This window comes from Myotis myotis, unplaced genomic scaffold (genome assembly GCF_014108235.1).
Source record: "Myotis myotis isolate mMyoMyo1 unplaced genomic scaffold, mMyoMyo1.p scaffold_m19_p_11, whole genome shotgun sequence".
NCBI lineage: Eukaryota > Metazoa > Chordata > Mammalia > Chiroptera > Vespertilionidae > Myotis > Myotis myotis.
Window position 1 is genome coordinate 38107556 of NW_023416315.1, and position 24544 is coordinate 38132099.

The 24544-nt window shown below is 38.1% G+C and overlaps 1 protein-coding gene across 3 annotated transcripts in view; it reads left to right on the forward strand.

Annotated features, from left to right (window-relative positions):
* Window positions 1–24280, forward strand: part of HEPACAM2 (HEPACAM family member 2) — a 41918-nt gene extending 17638 nt beyond the window's left edge. Inside the window, exons 4-10 of one of the 3 annotated variants that reach the window (XM_036328174.1) lie at window positions 4049–4345; window positions 13505–13630; window positions 13717–13741; window positions 13834–13871; window positions 15157–15230; window positions 18570–18679; window positions 19115–21568. In XM_036328174.1, coding sequence (XP_036184067.1) covers window positions 4049–4345; window positions 13505–13630; window positions 13717–13741; window positions 13834–13871; window positions 15157–15230; window positions 18570–18679; window positions 19115–19193 — 749 coding nt within the window. In that variant the 3' untranslated portion in view covers window positions 19194–21568. The other 2 variants (XM_036328175.1, XM_036328176.1) reach the window with 2 other exon arrangements.
* The last annotated feature ends 264 nt before the right edge of the window (window positions 24281–24544 follow it).

Below are 24544 nucleotides of genomic sequence, written 5' to 3' on the forward strand. Positions count from 1 at the left end.
TGCACTGGTTGTATATTGGTTGAATCACTCCAAATGTCTTTCATTGGATTGCTCATATCCATGAATAATGTACTAGGTTGCACCTCAAAGTAAAGGGATGGTCAGCCTGAAGTGATAATGAAAAAAGAAGTAACATCATAGTTCATTAAGAAGAAAATAGATTGATTATAAGCAGTGTGTAGAGTGTAAAAGAATAATGGGTAAGATCTATAGGGGAGGGAGGGAGGAAAGAAGAAAGACTAACAGTGGTTCTCAACCTTACTAATGCCGTGACCCTTTAATACAGTTCCTCATGTTGTGGTGACCCCCAACCATAAAATTATTTTCGTTGCTACTTCATAACTGTAAGTTTGCTACTATTATGAATCGTAATGTAAATATCTGATATGCAGGATGTATTTAGGCGACCCCTGTGAAAGGGTCGTTCGATCCCCAAAGGGGTCGCAACCCACAGGTTGAGAACAGCTAGACTAGAAGATTATACAGTGAAATATGGATATTCGTTCTCTGAGTGGTGAAATTACAAATAAGTTTTCATCTTTGCGCTTCTCTGAATATTAGGATTTTCTGCAATGAACATGTATTTTTTATATAATCAATTTAATAGGTTATACTTTAAGAAATAATATCAGAAGTAAAAAAAAGAAAAGAAACAAAAAGAAAAAAAACAAAAAATAACCAAAAAAAAAAAGAAAAAAAAGAAACAAAAAAAATTTAAAAAAGAACAAAAAAAGAAAAAAGAAAAGAAATAATATCAGAAACAAGCAACCAAAATGCTCTGGTTTTATGTTCTAAGAACTGTAGGAAATGCTTGGGGGTGGGGTAGAGAATTTGGGGTTTTTGAGGCTAACTGTGAAGAGCCAGATAACATATAATTAAGACAGACAGAGGACAAAAAAATTATGCCAAACAATGAAACTCAACAAATGGGGAAGTAGCAAAATCAAAATAGATATGAATGTTGGGAAAATAAAGTAAGATCATCAGATTCCTTTATTTAAAATCATGTTCTAAACTAGAGTGATGGTATTAAATTAGATAATCAATCTTATTCACCAGCCTTCTCTCTAAATGACTATGGGCTTTCTCTGCGAATCAAACCCACCCTCCAAAATGGAAGAATTACTATTTTGGAGAATATTCCATCATGTTGCAAGGTCCTAAGGCAATTCCAAATGAAGGTTTTCCAAAAAAAAACCTTTGAGTAATGTCAGCACACTTTGAACGAAATACCCCTAATTTTTATGTGTGTTAAATTATCAGGCCATTTGTTTTTATAGTCACCATCTAGAAACCCTGAAAACCAGTGGGAAGGCAGTGGCTTAAACTAAATGGCTGTATTTTTAAGACCACACTTCTCTTCTTTATCTGCCTTGCTCTGCTCTGTCTTTCAGTTTTGTGTACAGACTTGGGTCCCTTGTTGTTCCAAACCTCGGTGGTCGCCTCCCACTGTTTTTCTGCTATGTGAACCACAACAAGCGCCCACCACCGGGTGGTGGTCTTGGCTTCCCTAATGTTCTATCTGTGATGACTACTTGAAGGGCCCCCACTGCTGCACTGGCCCTGAGATAACAGTGGTTTTCCCAAGACCACATCACAGCCTGAAATGAGGGGACAGTGTTACAGGGTTCTAAAGCAGTCACAGGAAAGGGACATTCATTTCTCTTCACTTTAATGCTCCATGTCCAGCTCCTGGTTACTTCAAACTTTAATGTTTGCTTTCTGAAAGCAGGATCATCTCATATGTACACATTAATCTACAGGTTTCTTTCAGAAGTCTGTGTGTCTTTAGGAAGCAAATATGTGTAAAGTGAATGTTCCCTAAGTAAATATAATTCATTTTTTGCATCTTCCGCGTCTGTTATATCTTAGGAAATTTGTTTCCCTAATAGTAGGTTGGTTAGAAAATGCTCACATAATAGAGAACTATTTTGGCTACCTGAAAATTTGAGGCTGGCTTGCCAGTATGCAAAATAGCTTTAGTACGTCATGAATCATGATGTTTCAAAGGTAAAAAGAACTTTAACAACTATTCATCTAGTCAACCTTTTTATAGTAAAGGTGAGGAAAATTTGACCCAAAAAGTTTAAATTACTTCTGAAGAAAACTTAACTAATCATTGAAAAAAATCAGGATTTAATCTACCTTTCTATCCTACTATCTAGTCTTAAATTATTTCACATAATGAGAGATCAAATAGCTAGTACTTTTAAAAAAAAATCAGAACCTTTAAGATTAGGTTATTATTGAGCAAACCATCTAGCGTATAATTTTTTTGAGTAGGAACTATGTCTTAACACATTTTTTATCTCTTATATACTATGTTATCTAACACCTAGTATCTCTTAAACAAGAATTTGTTGATTGATTACTTGATTAGCTGAGTACAGAATATCTAATTCAATAGTAATTTATTGTAGAACGAATACTATAATTAGACAAAAAGAAACTGTTGTGGAAGTTATATCACTTACATTTTTAGAGAGATAATACGAACATTAAATGCATGTATTTTAGAGTCCTAGCTATGCTATGTAATAGGTACGTGACCAAGGCAAAGTTAATATTTACATTATCTCTTCATCTTGTAAGGAGAATAATAATCTACTTTATGTGACTGCCTTAAATATTAAATGTGGTTATCTACATAAGTAAAGTGCCTTCAGATGGCAAATATCCAATAAATGTTGGATATGATCAACTGAAAAATGAGCACCATCATGCATGAACTTTAAAGTTTTTGGAACATAAGCCAGGATTTAGATTGAATGATAAAAACCTATCCAGCTAAGGAATATTTTTTAAAATATATTTTTATTGATTTCAGAGAGGAAGGGAGAAGAGAGAGATAGAAACACCAATGATGAGAATCATTGATTTGCTGCCTCCTGCACACCCCTACTGGGGATCGAGTCCTTGACCAGAATCAAATCCAGGACCCTTCAGTCCACAAGCCAACACTCTATCCACTGAACCAAACTGGCTAGGGTGGGAATATTTTTTTAATCTCTCTCTTTATTCTCTGAAGAAAGCAATTGGAAATGTGTCTCCATCTGCAGGCAATCAGATGCCATAGAAATAGCAAAATGCTATAGGAATATTGTAGTGTGAGGAAAAACACCATGGCCTATCCATAATTAAGTAGTTTATTGATGATCAATGAATATTTGTTAATGATAATGAAGATGTATTTTTAGCCCTGGCCCACATTGCTCAGTGGTTAGAGTGTCAGTCCAAGCACCAAAGGGTGGCAGGTTCCATTCCCAGTCAAGTGTGTGTAGTTGGGTTGCAGGTTTGGTCTGCCTAGGTCAGGGTGCATTCAGGAGGTAACCAATGAATGTGTCTCTCTCACATCGATGTTTCTCTCTTTCTCTCTCCACTTCCTCCCTTCCATTCTCTCTCTAAAAAAAATCAATGGGGAAAAAATATCCTCTGATGAGGATTAACAAAAAAAGATGTATTTTTAAAATTTGTTAACTGTTAAAATGTCATGAAAATATGCACATATAGAACACCCCTTATATCTATTTGCACAAATTTATGTTCCATGTGAAACTATGTACCTGTATTTTATAAATATTTGCATAACATATCCTAGCACTAGAAAAACACGTACATAATACTCAAAGTATGACTGTCGAAGATAAAATAGTGGCCATAAGCTACTTTTAAATTGCTTTCTAATGCAATTACTGTTTCAGAAAGATTGAATTTGTCTATCAAGATTGCATATTTATCAATGTTGCTCAAAAGCTTAGCACCATGATTATGACAACAGTGTCTGTAAATTTGTAATATACCAAGTTTCAAGGCTTTCACTATTTCAAATAAGGTCAATCACATCTCAAATATTTACTATTTCCATGGATATCAGAATAAAACATTTTAGGTCCTTATCCTTTATTGGGAGTCTAAACAGGGAACCTATTGCCCAAGTTTAACTTGAAGACTTTCACAGAAAAGAAAATGCTGCTAAGCTCTTTCAAACTTGTAAACTATGTCTTGATTATTTATGTTATCATTTTCTCTTTTTTTTTAACTAATGCAGATGGACCTTATGGACTTCGAGTTAATTCTGATAAAGGACTAAAAGTAGGGGAAGTGTTTACTGTTGACATTGGAGAAGCCATCTTGTTTGATTGTTCTGCTGATTCTTACCCTCCTAACACCTACTCCTGGATCCAAAGGACTGACAACACAACATACGTCATTAAGCATGGGCCTCTCTTGGAAGTTGCATCTGAGGAAGTAGCCCAGAAGACAACTGACTATGTGTGCTGTGCTTACAACAACGTAACTGGAAGGCAAGATGAAACTCATTTCACAGTCATCATCACTTCTGTAGGTAAGTGTGACATCAAAGGCCAGGATCCCAGTGAAACACAAACTCATGCTGTCCTTACTCTACACCTATTTGATAATTACCTGGAAGAGAATACCACTGCGGGGTTGTTGATATCCTCTAAGAAACTCTCTTTCCTGAGTTAACGAAGCCATGGCTTCTATGAGTCAAAGAAAGAAAACCTAAAACAGAATGGAGAAGGAATCCAATTGCTGACTCTGAGGGACTGATAAGAAAAGATAATTCAATAAATTATGTACTTCTAAATATGCATTCTTGCTTTCCTGATTCTACAAACAGGAATAGCAGGCTACTAATTTGAAAGGCTTATATTTAGTGTTGCATTAGGTCAGAAAAACAAATTTCCAAGAGTTGGAAATCTGGTTTTCCTATTATTTGACTCCCCTTCTCACTGTCTTTCATGGGCTTCCCTTCTTCTTTTGTAATTTAAACATCTGAAATCTGTGGAAGTTCTCAAAGGGGTACTGGAAACTTTTTTTTAAGTCTGTGATATTTGACATTTCTAGAAATCATCTGATTTTTCAGAAAGTTCATGGAACACAAAGTTTAAGAATCACTGCTTAAATTATTTATGTCTACCAAATTCCTATCTTTCTGAGCTCCTCTTCTCTTTCTATAGTATGATTTTATTCTCTTGTATGATTTCATTTACTCCCCTTGTTTCATGAAACATTGGTGCATCCCAAACCTCCATCTTTAAAGCTCTAAAACTGTATACCTAGTTCCTTTCTAGATGTCTTCACTTTGAAGTACCAAAGGCAGCATACAATTCCAACATATCAAAACTAAACCATTTTGATTCCCTCCAAATTACTATTTTTTTTGTATTCCATGTTTAAGTGAATGGCTCTATTGTCTACCAACCTGAGTCAGAAATATAAATGCCAACTCAGACTCTTTTTTTGCTTATTGCCCTGTTCAACATCCAATCACTAACTTTGTACATTTGTCTTCCTTCTTATCTCTCAGACCCATTCTTTTCTCTCCTTCTTCTTTCTTCTTTTCTTCTCCCTCTCCTGCTGCTCTCCTCCTCATCTCCCACCTCCTCCTCTTTCACCTTCTCCCCCTTTTAATTTGTCCTCCATTCCATTACTCCCATTCCTACTATCAAATCCTTCCTGGACTCACCTTTGCATACAAAGAAGCCAGATTTCACTTAGAGCAGGTTTGGATAGGCAGCAGTGTTCAGGGTGCCTATGATTGGAGGAACAAGTTTGTGAAAGGAACCACCATTAATATCTACCTTCTCTAATGATGTCTTCTCTTTCTCTGTCTTTATCGTTCTGGTGCCTAGAATAATGCCATAACATAGAGTCAATATATTTTGTTGAATAAGCAAGAAGATAATCCTTGTAATTCATAGGCTACATTTTTCAGTATGTGGCCCTTGGACCATGTGCATCAAGATCGCCTGGGGTGGTCTAATAATGTATATTCATTAAGACACCTCAGACCTATTGGAGCAGGTTCTTGCAGCTAGGATCTGAGAATCTGAATATTTAGCAAGCATATGTGTGACAACCTCTTCTTTAAGGTGTTTTTCTCTATTGCCTTTTGAATTTATTAAAAATCTCTTAAAGAGCTGTTAATAATTATGACTATCACAAGCCTACAGGCTGATAAGGAAATATATAGTGGATGGGATCCTGGATTCTTTAAAGTTGAGGGTAGTATTCACAATTGCAAAACCATCTGAGTATATTAGGATTTATATACTGGCATGGTGGGATTTGGGGTTTTTTATATGAAGAAAATACCACACTCTCTAGAAGAATGCTATCGAGCAAACTTTCTGCAATGAAGAAAGTGTTCAATGTCTACATTAAATTATGGTTATGCAACTGAGGAACTGGAGTTTTATTTTATTGCATCTTTACTAATTTTAATTTAAATGTGCATAACCACATGTGTCTAGTGACTACCATATTCGACAATGCAGCTCTAGAGTTTTACCTGAATGATGTTTCATTTGGGCAGTAGATAATACAATTCCCTTATATATCCCAGAGCATATGTATAAATAGGTGATATAAATCAAGCACTCATTCATTCTTTATATAGCACCTATTATGGGCCAGATGCTAGGGTAGGCATTGAGAATGACAGTTGAAGAAATAACTCCTGCTAACAAGATGCTTGTAACTTAATCTGGGTAGCAGGCATTTAAGCAACTAATGTTCGGCCTTTGCTTTTTATTTTGCTAGATTTGTAATAGGCTTAACCAGCTTTTTACCTCAGTGGGTAACCAAAACCTGATTTTGAAGCAAGCCATAATTAAGCGTATAAAAAGTTTATCGGCAATCTGGATGTAATCTTAGGCTTGTTCTTCATGCTTACTGAAATAAAAACATGGTTATAATGTGTAGATATATACTGTCTTTCCCATTGCCTAAACTTTCTCCATTAATACTTAGCCAAGTTATTTTCATAAGATCAGAAGCCCCCAGTATTTGATGAAGGTCTTATTACTAAGGTTCAAAGACAGCTACAGTCTTAATATCCAATAATTGCCTTTTGCAAATTCTAAAAAACCTGTTTGACCTGTACAGAGACCAGGCATGTGTTATTATAGTAAATAAGAGGAGCAGGTGCTTATTTTTCAGAGGGATTCGGGGTTGTCAACATTAGTGACCTCTTTGTGGTTTCTAGAAATATATTTCAACCCCCAAACATCCTCAGAACTTTCAAGCAGTGGCCAGTGGCAAATAAAATGGGTGGTATGGATGTGTTTTTGTTAGGCATTCAATTTTTAAAAAGTTTTCCAAATGAATATGAATCTCTGAAATACAGATTAAGTGTATACCAACCTACAGTAAGAAAAATGAACATCACTTGTAACTATCAATTGAACACTTACCGGCCATCCACTCTGATGAGCAATCTGTGGAGAAATAGAAATAATTTTGAGGGATAAAATACCTGCCTTTGAAATATTTACAGAACCAAGCTGTGTTTGGTTTAACTAGAATCAGGTTATAAGAAACAGATGAACCTCTTTATTTTTAATGAGGCAAATAATGTGCCCAACCAAAAAGTCTCAGCAATAAGATGTAGAGGGCAAAGGAACAAGGAGTCAAAGATGACTCTGAGGTCACCAGGATGGAGAGAAAATAATGAGGTCAGGAAATAATCAAAAGTTTTATTGGGGACTTTTAGTTGGGGAGAGGAAGGCTGGAGAATGTCACAATTAGCTCTGTGTTTTCCTGCCTGTGTAAAATGGTGCCTTCCACCACTGTGGGCTACCAATGGTATCTACTTTGAGATATTAATTAATTGACCTTTCTGTATCACAGGGAGCTATATTAAAGAAAATAGGGCAATGGTTAAGGTCACATAGCTGTAAGTAATAAAATAATATCTGAATTCAAAGCCCTTGTTTCTAGCCACTATATACTAGTAAACTGTTTTTGACTGAGAATATCAATAAGACTATGGTGTTCCTAAGAGGTATATCATATATTCAAGATAGTGTGTATTTTCTCATCACCTTATGCTATATACAAAGAGACACCCTGGTTTGTCCATGACATGTGTATATATTTCTATTAATGAGAAATTATGAAATACATTTAAGTAAAAATAATATCTAGAATATAAGTTTCAAGGAAAGACTAGAAACTAAAATAGTTAATTAGCATCTGTATTTTGAAAAAAACACCCAATAATTTTATTACCCTAATTATAGACTTCCTTGAATGCAGGTGTTACCACTTTTAAATTTTAATGGATCTAAATCACTATTGTGCCATGCAATATATATAAAATGAAAGTACGTGTGATTAAAATTCAAGTGTTCATGTTTAACGAAGACATGCAAATTATTAGAGTTCCCCAGGTCCACATGCCTATATTTTGATATTTAGACATAATAGAGATGTTTTAATTTGTATGTGATCCTGAGAATAGGAAAATGACCTATGACAGGAAAATGAATTTATTAATTTCTTTATCTACCTAGAAATTTCTCAGGTTAAGATGTCCAGTAGGTGTATTTCACTTTGGCTCACAGGAGAAAACAACTAAGCTAGAACTACATCCCTGAATAACTGAATCTGTCAGGTGGGGCCATGGTGGAGTGTGAACATAGCACATTTCTCAATATGGCGCCTTCATCTCTGTAGGGACATGAATCAGCCGCCGTAATCAGCGAACATATTGGATGGGAGAGATCTCCAAACTCCATTCTGGTCTAGAAACAGGCGTGCTGACTGGTAGCATATGGCTGTCCTGTTTCGGGTGCAGTTTCTCAAACAGCCGGGTTGCGATGCCATGGATACCACACCTCTTGCCCATATTTACACTTCATATGTGATTTCATTTTATTTGTTTGCCTAAGGAGGGGGCACATAGCATTTGCACTAAGGCTTTGGTAAATGAGTCAATCATGTTTAAATAAGGGGGAGGGGGTGGCATGCTATGTTCTGAAGAGTAGAAACCTCTCTGAAAGGAGAAGACTGGTGTTCCTGGAAGTGTCCAGAACTGCATTCAGCATCCATGGCTACTTGGTCTGAATTTCCCTGCTGTCTTCAGTTGTGCTTCTGAAAGGACATCTCTTCTAAACACACTTGCCTACAGCTGAGACTACAGCAACTGTGCCCCTTGATTTGATCCTTGACCTGTTTGGCACTTTTTATTTTGTGAAAGGGGGCAAATTTCAAATGTCAGACATGGGAAATCTTGCATTTTCTGAGACAGAATGAAGCCAAGGATTGGGGCTGAGGGGCGCTGGTCACTACAGGGTAGTTCTCTGATGTAGGGCAAACAAGGGGAAGCGAGGCAAGAGGGCAATAAGGAAGGAGTCTACGGAAATAAGGAAGTAATGGAACAGGGAATGAGAGGGGTCCTTTGTAGGACGGAATGTGTAGACTTGGGCATTTTAGCACATACATATCAAAGGTGAAAAAAAGCTTAAAACAGTGGAGAGGGGAGGAAATATGTCTTATCTTATGGGATACATCCATTCATTATATGTTAAACCTACTACCAGGCTTCAGAATCCTGCAAGTGCCAGCAAAGAGCTGACATATGCCAGAGTATAACTTCACCATTAGAATGAGAACTACTCTGAGATAATAGCTACTAGCATATTTTCAAGTTTATAAGGAGCAAAAAGCTGAGACTATACTTAAATGTTTTTCTGCAGTTTTTCCCAGGGTAAAGTGCTTTGCAGAAACTTGATTAGAATACATTAGCACTGACTATTTATGAGGGGTCGGGGTTTATTAAATTTTGGTAGATCTTGTGTGAAGGTAGTCTGGCCATCAAGAAGAGAGAGAGCCAAACCGGTTTGGCTCAGTGGATAGAGCATTGGCCTGCGGACTGAAAGGTCCCGGGTTCGATTCCGGTCAAGGGCATGTGCCTTGGTTGCGGGCACATCCCCAGTGGAGGGTGTGCAGGAGGCAGCTGGTCGATGTTTCTCTCTCATCGATGTTTCTAGCTCTCTATCCCTCTCCCTTCCTCTCTGTAAAAATCAATAAAATATATTAAAAAAAAAAAAAGAAGAAGAGAGAGAGTCAAAGCACATCAAGTCTGGTGTTATAAAAGGTTAAAGGAAAAACTGAATATATGGGAGTCTACCTGCCAATTATAGAACCATTCTTTACCCACAGATTTACAGGGAAAAAACTGAACTTGCAGTTAGAAAAGAAAAAAAACTTATGTTCCAGTATCAGATCTGGGACTTACTGACTGTGGCAAATATTTTAGTTTCTCTGAGATTATTTCTTTATCTGTACCTAGAAATGATGCTTTAATTTTTCTTACTATTTTCATTATTACTGATATGATACTTCTATACCAAATAAGTGGGGAAAATATATACATTTGGTTTTATATATACATTATGCTCAACAAAAGCATCCTGTTCCTATGAGAATCAAGTAGCTTTATTGGGAATTAAAAATAGAGTATTGAGTGTTTTATTATTATTTCTAAATTATGTGCTACACATCCATTATATCAGTAAAAATTATAACATATACGTATATATATACATAATATATACATATATATACACACAAACACACACACACACACACAAGTTTTTGAGACTCAGTTACTAGCATGTAATGGATTCATATCATATTCATGTAATAAACTTCAAAATAAAAACTCTCTGGCTATCCCAAATCATACAATAACAGAGCAATAGAGAACTTAAAAATCAATCACTCTAACCTCATTTTACTAATGTGGCAATCTAGAACATCAGTGTCAAGTGGCTTCAGCCAAAGTTGCCCAGCTCTTTCAAGAGAACAAACCTATGAGGTAGGAGCACATTGTCTGAAGAAAGGCTGAGACTTCACAAAGAGGTCACCCAAGTGCTAAGGTAGTTCCAAACTCAAAGCTCAGCTTTCTAATAGTGGGAGAATGTTAATAGCTCTATGAATTATTAACAAGGAGGAAAAACAATCCCAATAAGTTTTGTGATATTCAGTGGTCGGCAAATTGCAGCTCGCAAGCCACATGCGGCTCTTTGGCCCCTTGAGTGTGGCTCTTCCACAAAATACCGACTTCTACGCATGGGCCACGAAGTTTCAATCGCACTGTACGTGCGCGCCCACACGTGGTATTTTGTGGAAGAGCCACACTCAAGGGGCCAAAGAGCCGCATGTGGCTCACGAGCCGCAGTTTGCCGACCACTGTTCTAGACCAGTGTTTCTCAACCTGTGGGTCGCGACCCTTTCACAGGGGTCACCTAAGACCATCGGAAAACACATATATAATTACATATTGTTTTTGTGATTAATCACTATGCTTTAATTATGTTCAATTTGTCAGAATGAAATTGGGGGTCACCACAACATGAGGAACTGTATTAAATGGTCGCGTCATTAGGAAGGTTGAGAACCACTGACCGATCTAAAACCAATAAATTACCATTCTGTTCATTTTTTTAAAAAAATTTATTGATGGATTTTAAAGAGAGAAAAGGGGAGAGAAAGAGAGAGAGAGAGACACTGATTTGTTGTTTCATTTACTTATGCACTCATTGGTTGGTTCTTGTATGTGCCCTGACCAGGGATTGAATCTGCAACCTTGGCATATCAGGACAATGCTGTAACCTAAACCACTTGCATTCATTTCTTCCACCCAGAGTTAAAAAGAGTTTAATTAAAATCTGTTTAAAGGCAAGAATGTTACACAAGTATTGTCATCCCATAAAAAGAACATTTTAAAAACACAATTCTCTGAATGCATAAAACAATTTATAAAGTTCTCATCTGAGATGGTAAAGACTTTTAATAATGAAAAATAACCTGCTTAACTCTTAAAGACTTAAAGAGCATACATGAACAGCATAGTATGGGAAATTAGAAAAGACAGACTAATTTCCATGACTTTTTAACTGGAGTTTGACATATGCGATCTATACCACATTATAAAAAGATTCTGGGAAGATGAAAAGTGAAAGTGTTTAAGGGGAAAGCCAAAAGAGTGTATATAGTTCCACAGTGAAAGAAGGGAAAGATTAAGGTTTCCTCCTTGTCTCGGCTGCTGCAGCCCTCAGCAGAGGGTTTTTTTTTGTTTGTTTTTTTAATATATTTTTTACAGAGAGGAAGGAAGAGGGATAGAGAGTTAGAAACATCGATCAGCTGCCTCCTGCACACCCCCTACTGGTGATATGCCTGCAACCAAGGTACATGCCCTTGAAAGGAATCGAACCTGGGACCCTTCAGTCCGCAGGCCGACGCTCTATCCACTGAGCCAAACCGGTTAGGGCTCAGCAGAGGTTTTATGGTGAAAGATGAGAGTGCAGGCTGGATATTTATTGCTGAGCCAAGTGGCCACATGCACATTCTCCAGGCTGTTAGCACCCTGTGCAATAGAAATGACATTCTATGACTTTCCCTCCCCGTTAAACTGGACAGAGACAGGCAACTTCTATGACTCATTTCCATATCAATCTCTCAGTCACCTGATAAAATGTTACTCCCATTTGTTGGAGGTCACAACTACTCACCACTTTATAGATGAACTCTATGACTAACCATATTGATAGTCTGGAACTAATGTTAACATTACCCAGGTTAGTAAGTTGTGTTAAAATAACAACAAAGTGAGACAGCACAAAGTGTCGAGAGCCTGGGACCTCCTCTGGACTCTGCCACTTACTGAGTCACCTTGGGGAAGCCTCAGTTTCCTCGTCTGTAAGAGGGGATAATAATAATACTATTCCCCTAATAAGATTATTATAAATATTCAGTGGCTCAGTATGTTTCATGTATTCTTAGAACAGAGCCTGACATATTGTAAGCACTAGGCAGATGTTAACTATTAGCACTATATTTTATATAGGATGTTAATGGAAGGAATGACTTGCAAAAAAAGGGAATTTTAGTCATAAACTTGGATTTTAAATATTTTTAAAAATCATACATACATTCTATTTTAGGAATGAAATTTATTTATTGGTCAAAATTTAGTAAAGTGCCTTGAAAATAAACACCTCCCCTTTCACACATTTAATCAGATACCACCTCCCTAGAAAATTCACATACCCAAATCATACTGAAGGAGTGAGATGGCCCTAACTGGTTTGGCTCAGTGGATAGAGCGTTGACCTACAGACTGAAAGGTCCCAGGTTCGATTCCGGTCAAGGGCATGTAGCTTGGTTGCGGGCACATCCCCAGTAGGAGGTGTGCAGGAGGCAGCTGATCAATGTTTCTCTCTCATTGATGTTTCTGACTCTCTGTCTCTCTCCCTTCCTCTCTGTAAAAAATTAATAAAATATATTTTTTAAAAAAGAGTGTGATGGAAGGAGAGAGAGAGAACAACCTAGCATCTGGGGATGCTGTACACAATGGGATCATGGTGGCAAATGCTACTGAAAAGTGTGACATAAAAAAAAAGTATGACATGGGCTATTTGGTATATGTAGCACAACTTACCAGTATTATCATGGGCAGCTCACCACATTTCCAGTCACGAATGTCCTCAGAGTGTTTATGGCATATTCTAAAATAAGTGCGTTCCTCTCATTTCATCTCTCATTCATATCCATATCCATATATATATATATATTTATTCAGTAGTGTCTCATTTAAGATAAAGCATGAACTTCTACAAGTCAAATTATATAGCAACTCAGTATTGACCTTCAATAAAAAACATTAAAACTGTATTTTCCTTTCATTTAGGACTAGAGAAGCTTGCACAAAAAGGGAAGTCATTGTCCCCTTTAGCAAGTATAACTGGAATATCACTCTTTTTGATTATATCCATGTGTCTTCTTCTCTTATGGAAAAAATATCAACCCTACAAAGGTAGGTGAAAATTAGAAAAACATTCTAAATGGCTTTATACAGGTACAAAAAAGTTTCTTACTGTGTTTTTTCTCTCTTGGTTTCAGTTATAAAACAGAAGCTAGAAGGCAGGTAATGCATTTGTTCCTATGAAAATAATTTTTTTCTTGAATGCTTTTTCCTCAGTTGTTAAGACTGACAGAAATGCCAATTTGTCTTTTCAGGCCAGAAACAGTATACAGAAAAGCACGAACATGTTCAGGTAACGGCCAGGCTGAAAGGAGTTATTCTCAATGTAATGTGTATTAATGAATAGTATTGATATGAATCATTATATATAAAGTGCTAATGAAATAACAGAATTCACATAAGCTAATACTGTTGTCATACTAACAATCCTTTACCTTTGACTAGTGCCTTGATTTTATGTAAGTCGCACAAGTCTGTAAGACAAACACTCTTAAAAGTGAAAGGCACTCAACTCCATTTTACAGGCAGGAGAATCAAGGCTCAGAGAGATTAAGTCACTTGCCCACTGTCATGAGTTCTGAATCCATTTCCATTGATCCTATTATTATTTTGAAAATTGCCCAGGGTTCCCTCACTTGGTTAATTCCAAAGGCAGATACAGTGCTGGCGGCTCCATCCCAGGGAGGAGAAAGGGAGGCTGGAAGGTTTGCTGCTGCTTTGTTCCCAACATGCTCCTCAGGCCATCACTACTGACTCCCTACTGAGCTGTTCTAAGTTCACAATGGGACTTGGAGTCACACAGAGCTGGGTTTTACTCCCATAAATGCCACTTTCCCCCAGTGTCATCTTGGGAAAATTATTTTTCCTGACCTCACCTTCCTCATCTATAGAATGAAGATAATAACTTCCCCTCAGGGTTGCTATGAGAATTAAATAGCATGATGTGAGTGGCATGCCTAATATGATGCCTAGATGCTTAGTAAACACGGGTCTTCCTCCTCTTATCTAGTCCTTTCTCATAGATGATGGAATGTTGGGTTTAGGAAAGGCCCCAAAGAGACCACCTGGTTCCTCCTCACCACCCCATTCCTCTCATTTTTCAGATGATAGTTTAGTGATCTTGACATCATACTGTATTATATTTTGTATGTCTGGGCAGCTGTGGTTATTTCTTTATTTTATTAGTCCTGGTGGTCTCTGTTAGATCCAGGGGGTGCAGTAGATATTATGAGTGGGTGAAGAGCTGCGGCCACTGCCAGACTGAGCCTTGGTGGCTGTAAGTCTCTGTAACCGACAGTTACAAAGGACAAGCCAGCCCACGAGTGTTTATTCCAATACAGAATACGCTGTTCCCAGGTCAGGCTTTAAGAATACTTGTCCCAATTCAGTTTCAATTCTCAGCTTCAGGAGTGATTTCCAACACTGCTTAGTACCCATACGACTATAGGGATTGGGAAATTGGTTGCTTACACATACCACTTGAAGCAAACAATAAAGATAAGTTTTACAAGGGCTTAAAAACAACAGCAGCAAGTTGAGGCATCTGGTTTTTAAGTAGTATTTGTTTTCCGTTTCAGGCCATGAAGATGCTCTGGATGACTTCGGAATATATGAATTTGTTGCTTTCCCAGATGCTTCTGGTGTTCCCAGGGTTGGTTTCCCTAGTGGCTGATTAGCTGAGAAGTAGAATTCTGCTTCGGCAGAAGTGTCAGCCGCACTCCTTTGAGCGCTGGGCAGTGCAGGTCAGATGGCTGCATCCCCTGGCAGCGGTGTGACTCACTGTGGCTGGATCTGAGGAGTTAAGCATCTTCCTTAGGCTTTATACATAAGGCTGACACAAGAAAGGAAGTGACACTGATCCATAAACATTATTTGCCTGGTAAGCCCACTGGCGAGAACTAACTAGGTAGGTCAAGAGAACAGAATCAATTAGGAATCCCTGGCTGAATAATTTCGCACCACTGCATGGACTGCAACCTGTCACTTCATCAACTCTCTCTCCCCTCCTCAGCTTCCCCTTCCCCATTCCCCTCATATTCCTTGAGGTCATTGCAAAGACGACTGATCATACCCTTGAAAGGTACCTTATGCTCTTCATAAGAAAGGAATCACAGAAACCCAAAGTAAGCAAGTACGCATCTTTATTTTTATCCTAAAGGTGCCTGAAATGTGAGAGGGGGAGCTTTTACACACTTGAAGCCTTTTTTTTTGTCCAGCCATCAAAGACAAGGTCTTTTGAAGCAATCAGTTTTGTTTCACAGCATGCAGAATGTGTTTCTGAGCTATTCAGCTCATTGACATCTGTATAGATTTGTGTAGGATCAATCTTTTCTCAGCTTCCTTATTCTCCTATGATCGTTCCCGTAAAGAAGGGGGCATTAACAGACTACTTGCTTCTGGGTGGCTTAAACCTATTTGTTGTTAGGGATAGTTACCTCACTTGTTCAGAGAATTCTATCAATATAAGGTTCATCCAGTCAGTTTCCTGGCCACAGACTTTATTTCACAAACACCATGTGAGTAATGGAGGGGGACTGATTGGATTCCATCCTAAGGGTGGCTGAGTAGTGCCAGTGCCTACATCATCGCAGACGAAGGGCTGGACTGCATAGCAAAAGCTCTGCAATACCCTAGTCAGTCTCAGACAGGATTGGCTCACCCTTTACTTCTACAACCAAAAAGGCAAAAATAAGTATTTGGTGGATCAGTGATTTCAAACAGCTTTCCACCATGGCAGAAAGTATCCCTTTCAAAAGGAGTGGCCTTTAAGTGGAAGAGCAGAAAACTAAAGAGCTGATAAGACTTGGAGCTGAATTTTCAAAGTTAGGAGTTCTTTCTTTTAAATCAGGCACTTTGCATTCCTAGGGATTCATTAGAGTGAGATCTAGGTAAGAAACTTAACATTTAGCCTTGTAATTAATCAGCATTCAGTTTGAAGATTTTATTGGGAGGATTTCTATTTGCTGTAAATGCTACAATCGGCAAGAACTTGAGGAGACAAATGAGTGCTTTCATTACATACCTGAAGCCCAGTTATTTCTGTCATAAGTAGAATAACTTTAATTGGAGCTATGCCCATCTTCAAAGCTGAAACTCCTAAGGAATCAGATGAGGTTCTTCACTGGTGCCAGGTGCCTCGGGAAGAAGTGAGAAATCAAAGCAACAACGACAGGAGGAGGAGGAGGAGGGTGAGGACCAGAACATATGTAGGAAGGAGAAGCCAGAATGGCAATTGTGTGTGAAGATTAGCAGCAAAATGCAACATCTTGGAGAAGAAAAGGAGAAATAATAATACCAAGATATGAAAATTGAAGCTAAGAAGGGAAATATATTGAATTACTAACTTTTTGCATTTTTTTAAAAAATCAGAATCGCCTCCTATCTGGTTGTGGTACGTGTGCAGATGGAATGCTATCCTCTCTCTACTTGCTGTACATGTCACTGTCCCTGTAGCACCTCTTTCAGAAGTGGAAAAGGAAGCAATGGCATGAAATCAACCAATTTATTATGTGTTAACAGCGCTAATGTTAGGTTAGCTAAGTTAGTTATTATCTATAGACTGCTTTTATCATGGGCCCTGAATGCCTCCGTACCAAAGAAAATCAAGAGTGGATCTCAAGTACAAACTGTAAACCAAAAATCTCCTTCACACACACACACACCAAAAAAAAAAAAAAAAAAAAAAAAGGACAAATCACATATTCTAGGGCTGCCCACAACAGCTTTAGCAAGTGGAATGGAAACAGACAGTTTCCAGAAAAACATAAAGCTAAGATGTTCCAATATAACCTAGCAAGCCAAGCTGGGATGAGAAACAGAACTTTCGGATGATTTATCAAGTAAAAAGGGTCCTAGGTAGAGATACAGAAAGGACAGAAAGTGATCACAAATGTGAAGAATAGGAGGAGTTTGGGATACGGAGTGGAACCAGACTTTATAATTGGAAGGCAGTGTTTACAAAATTTAATTATTAAATACAAGGGATAGGAGTTATGAATTCCAGTTTCAATAAACTACATGTTGGTTTTTAACTAGACAGCAATTCACTACTATACTTTCCACATTCACCCAAGCCTTTTAGTCTATAGAGCCCCTTACTACATTCAAAATTAAACATCTCCCTTTGTGTGTTCTATATTTCTTGGTACTGGCTTTACTAACTTGCAATGTGATGAGGGCTTTTATCTTTCTTTTCAACCATCCTTGGAGACATAAATGGTGCAAAAAGTTAATCAGGATGTAATATAAAAGACTAGAGGCCCGGTGCATGATATTCACCTGGCCTGCACCCTCTCACAATCCGGGACCCCTCGGGGGATGTCTGCTAAGCTGGCAGGAGGACATCCCTCTCATAATCTGGGGATCTCTCGCTCCTTACTGCCTGCCTGCTCGCTGCTCCTTACAGCTTGGATTGCTGCTCCTTAGCGCTGCCACTAAGCAGGAGAGGCTCCCACCACCGCCACTGAGCTTACCAGCCATGAGTCCGGTTTCTGGCTGAGCAGCGCTCTCCCTGTGGGAGCGCACTGACCACCAGGGGGCAGCTCCTGCGTTGAGCGTCTGCCCCCTGGTGGTCAGTGCGCATCATAGTGACCAGTCGTTTTGGTCGTTCCACCATAATGGTCGCTTAGTCTTTTACTGTATAGATAATAATATGCGCTCTCTAATTCTAAGCTGTCCTGATAGCTTCTCTTTTGCCATTCTTTCTATTATAGTTCCTTCACAATACTGTCAACTTTTGTCTTAAATTATAAAAAAAAAAAATGATAGCTTTGTCAAGCTATTCCTCTTCTGACCTAATAGCTATGCTGTTACACTAAATACCATAGGGCATATGCAGGGAACTATAGCAAGGAGGAATTGAGTAATGTAGGGAAGAGAAACAGTTATAATTCTCTATTCATCACTACTTGCAGCTGTTCGCAACTTTGCAGCATAGTGGAAAGACTGTGTACTAGTCTGCTATTTTTTTTTAATGTGCTACATTTTCTAGATGCCCAGTAGGTCTGTTCCAGCCTCTGATGGTGTATCAGGGCAAGATTTGCACAATACAATTTATGAAGTTATTCAGCACATCCCTGCCCAACAGCAAGACCATCCAGAGTAAGTATGAACCTGATTTTGGCAATGCTACCTTGGAGGGACTCTGCATTCAGCCCCCACTTTCCCCAGAATTTGTTGTAAGTCTCAGAAGAAAATATTAAAATGAGAAATTATAGCTGCTGTACATAGTTCCCCACCTGAAAATAATCTTAAGAAGCAAAACAGGCAAACACACTATCTTCTGGGGCCGTGCACTTGGGCCAGTGGAGGAAAGGGAGATCTAGAATCCAGCACTTCGCCCAACAAATCCACATCTGGGTATGATAGTGATCTTAGGCCAGTACTCAAGCCACCTTGGTTATCTTGATGATTTTCCACTGACTATGGTGGTTTTAGAACCAATGATGTGTCACTATAAATAGGACCAGAAAAACAACCACAAATAATCTACAAAATGCTCAACACTGTCGCCCCTAAATACCCAACCTCTTACAGACTGGAAGCAGGCTACTCCCAAGTGAACAGGACCACAGTGAGGACTGGCCTCCCACCGAGAGGACAAAACCTTCGCTGAGGGCGATGCCAGGAAACTGCTTACCCAGTTAACCGCAGGAGTAACACTGAGGAGTCCCCAACCTTCCCAGCCTCGGAGAAGCTAAACCTACAGCCTTCTGAAATAATGAAATGAACTTCCCTTTTTTTGTGGGCTTCAGCTGCCTACAGGCATAACTGCCACAAATCATCTTCCATCATTTCTTTATTTGTCATTTATTGACTTTGAAAAGAACATCAATAACCACACACAGGAACTTCCCCTCTGGCAAAAAACAACAACACAGTTCTAGTGAAGCAATTCATGCACACCTCTGGGTAAATACCAAAAATAACAGCTAGCAGTGGATGAATGCATGGGAAATCAGCGTGCAGGGAGGAGACCCAGTCCCAGGAGCTATGTGGTCATTTATGGGCTAAGTGGCAAGAGCACCTCCAAGGACCCCATCAGTGCATTCCTTCTTGACCCAGGGAGCATGGAGAAAAGGGAGTCAAGTAATTTAGGAGCAGACCCTGATCCAGCTAGGAACTTCTTGTTTAAAAATTGTGTTAAAGCATGTTTTTAATCTAATAACACGCAAGAGTGGAATATTATTCCGTGACAATTAAAAAAAAAACTCTCTAAAAATATACCTAACTGGATTAGAAAATTAAGAGATACTTTTGTTTAATATAAGAAATAGAAAGAATGTTAAGAGTTTGCTTCCTAATTTTCAAATTGTATCCAATTAAAAATTTTATCCTACTTAAATTCATTTGTTTTTCTACATGTCCTTTGTTCTGCATATCTATTGTTCTAATTAGAATGCAAACAAATCAAATGAAAGCTTGAGATTTGTCTTTTACTTTTAAGGCTCCCCATAATGAAATAAATGCTCATCTTAAACTGTGGAATATGGCAGCTGCAATTTCTGAACACAAAATGATGAGGTTGGTTTTGCATGTGAAAAAAACTAATCTCCAAATAAAAAATCAGCCTCTTGGATGAGAATGCTTTCAGACATGAGCAATATCTTTACAACTTTTTGGAAATAGAAAACTTTATTTCAGAAATAAGCTTCGAAGGGAGAAATGCTCTTTTCAAGCACATAAAGGACTATTCAAAACTGCTACTGAGGATGTGCTTCCTCCAGGGACAGGGCGCCCAGGAACACCAACTTACACTCCCAGCCCTGGTGCCCTCCCCCATCTCCAGGCCTCTCTTCTCACCAACCTCTCCCCCTCAGGGTCCTTGCGTCCCATTGTGTGTCCTTGTCTTCCACCACCTCTCTTCCTTCACCCCCATCCTTTGATATCCCTCTGATTCTGCCCTTCTCTTTACCTCTCTTTCTCTGTAAGACTGTCTCCCTTCTCTCTAGTATCTCTTCTAAAATTGTCCTCCTCTGTCTCTCTTCCAACCGATCCTAGAGGGAGCCAACATATTTCACAGTGCTATTTTCCTCCAATAGAGATTTATGTGAACTATTCTACATTGTAAAAATAAACAGGTAGAATATTTTCTTTTTATTCTATGAGAAACTGTTTTGCACTTATTTTATTTACAGTCAATCCACAAACATTTCCAGGATGTTAATTATGTGCTAGGGATAGAGATTAAATGAGACTCAGTCTTTTAAGGATTTCATACTTTAGTGGGTTCCTATTTGCTTATTTTAACTAAGGACTAGTGATCCTTAGTAGAATAAATATTCCTCGGTAGAATAAACATGGCCTAAACATACAGAGACCATTTTTCTCTCCTGATTGCCTGTGGTTTTCTGCTCTAGGTCCCATTAAATTCAAAGATCAATTTCATGAATAATGTAGTATTACTGTGGTTAGTGAAACTCCCACACCCCTCGTTCCCAAGGTGAATGTGCCAGCTTTGGTAAAAAGTCCTAACTTACTTTCTTTTACTTCTGACAGTTGCTTCTGAAATAGGAAAGACAGCCAAAAAGTTTTGTTCTTTGGCTATTCTAGCAGTGTTGTTTTCATAACTACATGTGTTTATTACCTAATTGGACAGGGGTTAACAAACTTGTAGGTTGACCTGTGTCCATATTCTAGTACTCAGCCCAATTATTTGTGCATTGAACTTGTGGCTGCATTTATTTAAATGCTGTCTGTTGACCTCATTAATTGCCCTTGGCACGGTTTGTTTTGACCCCAAGACTGGCTGTTAGGATCTTAAAAAAACAGGCCATTCAAGTAGGGCCTTTGAAACCTTTAGTTTCAAAAAGAAATTATCTACAGAATTTAATGATTACTTACTCTATACTTTTTAGCTGATAAATGTAATTTTCTTGAACTAGTTCCAAACACTCACATTATTTGCAGCCATGGAAAGAAAGGATGTAAGGTCCTTCTACCTTTAGAACTAGAAATCTATAAAATATGTCATATATTTTAACATCTCTTTGCCAGGTGAGCACTCATAGGCAAGCAGTGCACTGGAGTGAAATAAGGAAGGAATGTTTTGAGGAAAAACAGTGGAAATGTATATGCATCTGGAATCAGTGAAGAAATGAAGCTCAATACATCTTGATCCTTTTAAACACAGACTAGAGTCATTTATGGAACTTGGACTGCCGGTTTCCCTGCATACACAGAAGGCACCGTGCACTGTGCTGCAGTGGAACGTGGCTGGGAAAGGTGAAGGTCCTCCGCGGATAGTATTTATCGTGGACAGGAAGAAAAAGCTGGGACTTTCCAACTGGCCTTTTCGTGTCCAGCTTCTCTAAAAAGTACAATTACTTCTAACCTATACTTTCACTATCATCATCACTGACAGTCACATCTAACTTACAAATGTGGAAGCTTTATAGCTGTAAAAAATTTAGCAGGCTTTGTTTTATTAAATTCTCATAACTGTTAAGATTGCTATATTTATTTTTTTTATTTCATTCCCAAATTTCCTTCTTGCTCTTTGTACCACAGAACAATGATGGTTGTCACAAAAGCAAGACTGTGCCTTTTCCTAGGTTGTCAATCACCAATGGTGTTTTTGAAAAGACATAAAAGGTTGAAGGAAATGACTCATTTTTCAATTTTGTTCAAGAAAAGATGGATTCAAATAAATTATTCTGTTGGTTTTTTGGGTTTTTTTTGCTTTTTTATGGCCTTGATTCTTTGTCTTGTAGAGTAAAATTTTTACATAAATCCAGATTGTAGAATTAGATTTTTTTTCTTATTTCTCAATGTGCAATTAAGTGTAAATTACAGAGAACTACTAAAATAACCATCTTGCTCTCTCACATCTATCTTTTTTCAGGCTTGACATTTTTACTCTATTGAATGGTTGATTCTGGGAAAGTTTCCTTCCTTGTATGTTGCTGCATTTAAAAAATTAGTCAGAAGCCAATTGGCAGAATTAGATATCATCCCACAAACCCCAAATGAAATAACTGATTCAGGTGACAATCATCATTAGGCAAGATTCCTAGATGAAATGTACCAGGTAAAACCACTAGATAACCAACAATCAGGTTGCAGGGACTGTGAGAAGAAGGTGGTCTGGGGCCTAGAGACAAGCAGGCATATGGTGGCAACAGCCAACTGTTCTGGGTGCAGTGAGGCCCAGGGGCTGGGTACAGAATAGTCATCTAAGTCTTGTAGGTCTTGAAGATGAAAGATAAATATCTTCAATGTGTTTAGTTACATTGGCTGCAAACACTCTGGTCTGGCAAGCTACCCTTTAGGATTTTATTTCACCCAAATAAAGGTAGAAACAACCCAAATATCCAACTATAGGGGATTTTTAAATAGTGTGAATGATACTATATCTATACAATGGTTCATACTGCAATTACTGAAAAAAAGAAGATATATGTCTATATTTAAACTGATTTTAAACTGTGCTTATGCCCTATTATTTTTTATAGAAGAAATAAGTAAAAAGAATAGCATTTCTCTTTTAGAGTATTTCAGGTGAACCACTATATTTACACTGTACCTCCCATATTTTCATAGAAGCACATGGTAAAAAGAAAATTAAGACTAAGTTCCACAACCCCTTTCTAGTCTGCTTTATCTACCACCCTTATATAATTTCTGCTGAAGCCTATCAGTCCTACCACAAATATTTTATTCTCGTTAGTAAAAAAATATTTTATCTGACTAGAAAAGGAATTCATGCGCACTATAAAAATATGTATACTTAGACATGCAGAAGGCCAACCATAAGACAATTAAAATGGCCAGTAGAGAGATCTCAAATGTTCTTGTGACCAAAAGAAAATTGTAATTATGTGAAGTAATGAATGTGCTAACTTTATTGTGGTAAATATTTTACAATATATAAATATACCAAATCATTATACCTTAAACTTACACAATGTTATATGTCAATTATGTCTCAATAAAGATGAAACAATAATGTAATATCACTTGTAATCTCACCTCTCAGAAATAATCTGTTAGCATTTTCCTAGATTAGTTATGCACTGTCTCTTCATAATCATTCCAGTTCCAGGAAGAATTTATGGTAACTCATATAAATGCATAATATAACAAGATAAAATACACTCAAAGATATTAAGTTAGCAAAGAAAACAGGATGAAGGAACATTGAGAGTTTATAAAGGCAAAGTAAAAGCAGAAGTGATGTTAATAAAATAGATGGTGAATTCCCCTTCACCTTTGAGTATGGTTTATACCACTGAGATCTCACAGCGTATACAGGTGCATGTGTAAGCCGAATGTGATGTGTAATTACCAGAGCCAGACAAAGGTTGCAAGTCTACTGAACGGGTAGGAGAGAGCTGGTGGGCTTCCCAGTCACCCGCTAACCCAGGTCCAGCCACCTCTCCCCTCCTTTCTCAATCCTGAATCCTCTCCCCCCAGACTTCCAGGGCAGACACTGACTACAAAGAGCCCCTGCTGTTTCTCCATGTTCCCTTTCTAGACCCAACTCTGGAACACGTTAAACCGTGGACAATCTCAAGCAGCATTTTCTTGGGTAGGTAAAAATAAAGTCACGATTCACAAATCAAAATCCTATAAAAAGCATGCACCAAGCCCAGATGGTGTAGCTCAGTGGTTGAGCATCACCCTATGAACCAGGAGGTCATGGTTCAATGCCCAGTCCGGGCACGTGTCCAGACTGCAAGCTCTATCGATCCCCAGTGTGTGGCAGGCAGGAGGCAGCCAATCAATGTTTCTCTCTCCTCATTAATGTTTCTTTCTCTCCCTCTCTCTTCCTCTCTGAAATCAATAAAAAATATATTTAAAAATAAAATAAAGAGCATGCATCAAGATAGTTGTTTTTATTAGTTTTGGGGTTTGGTTTTGGCTACTTTGTGTGTCCCTCCAGACTTTCTTCCCACAAGCCAAAGGAAATTCAAACACATACTCTTTTCTCTTTTTTTCAAACTCATTTTCAATCACTTGTAATTC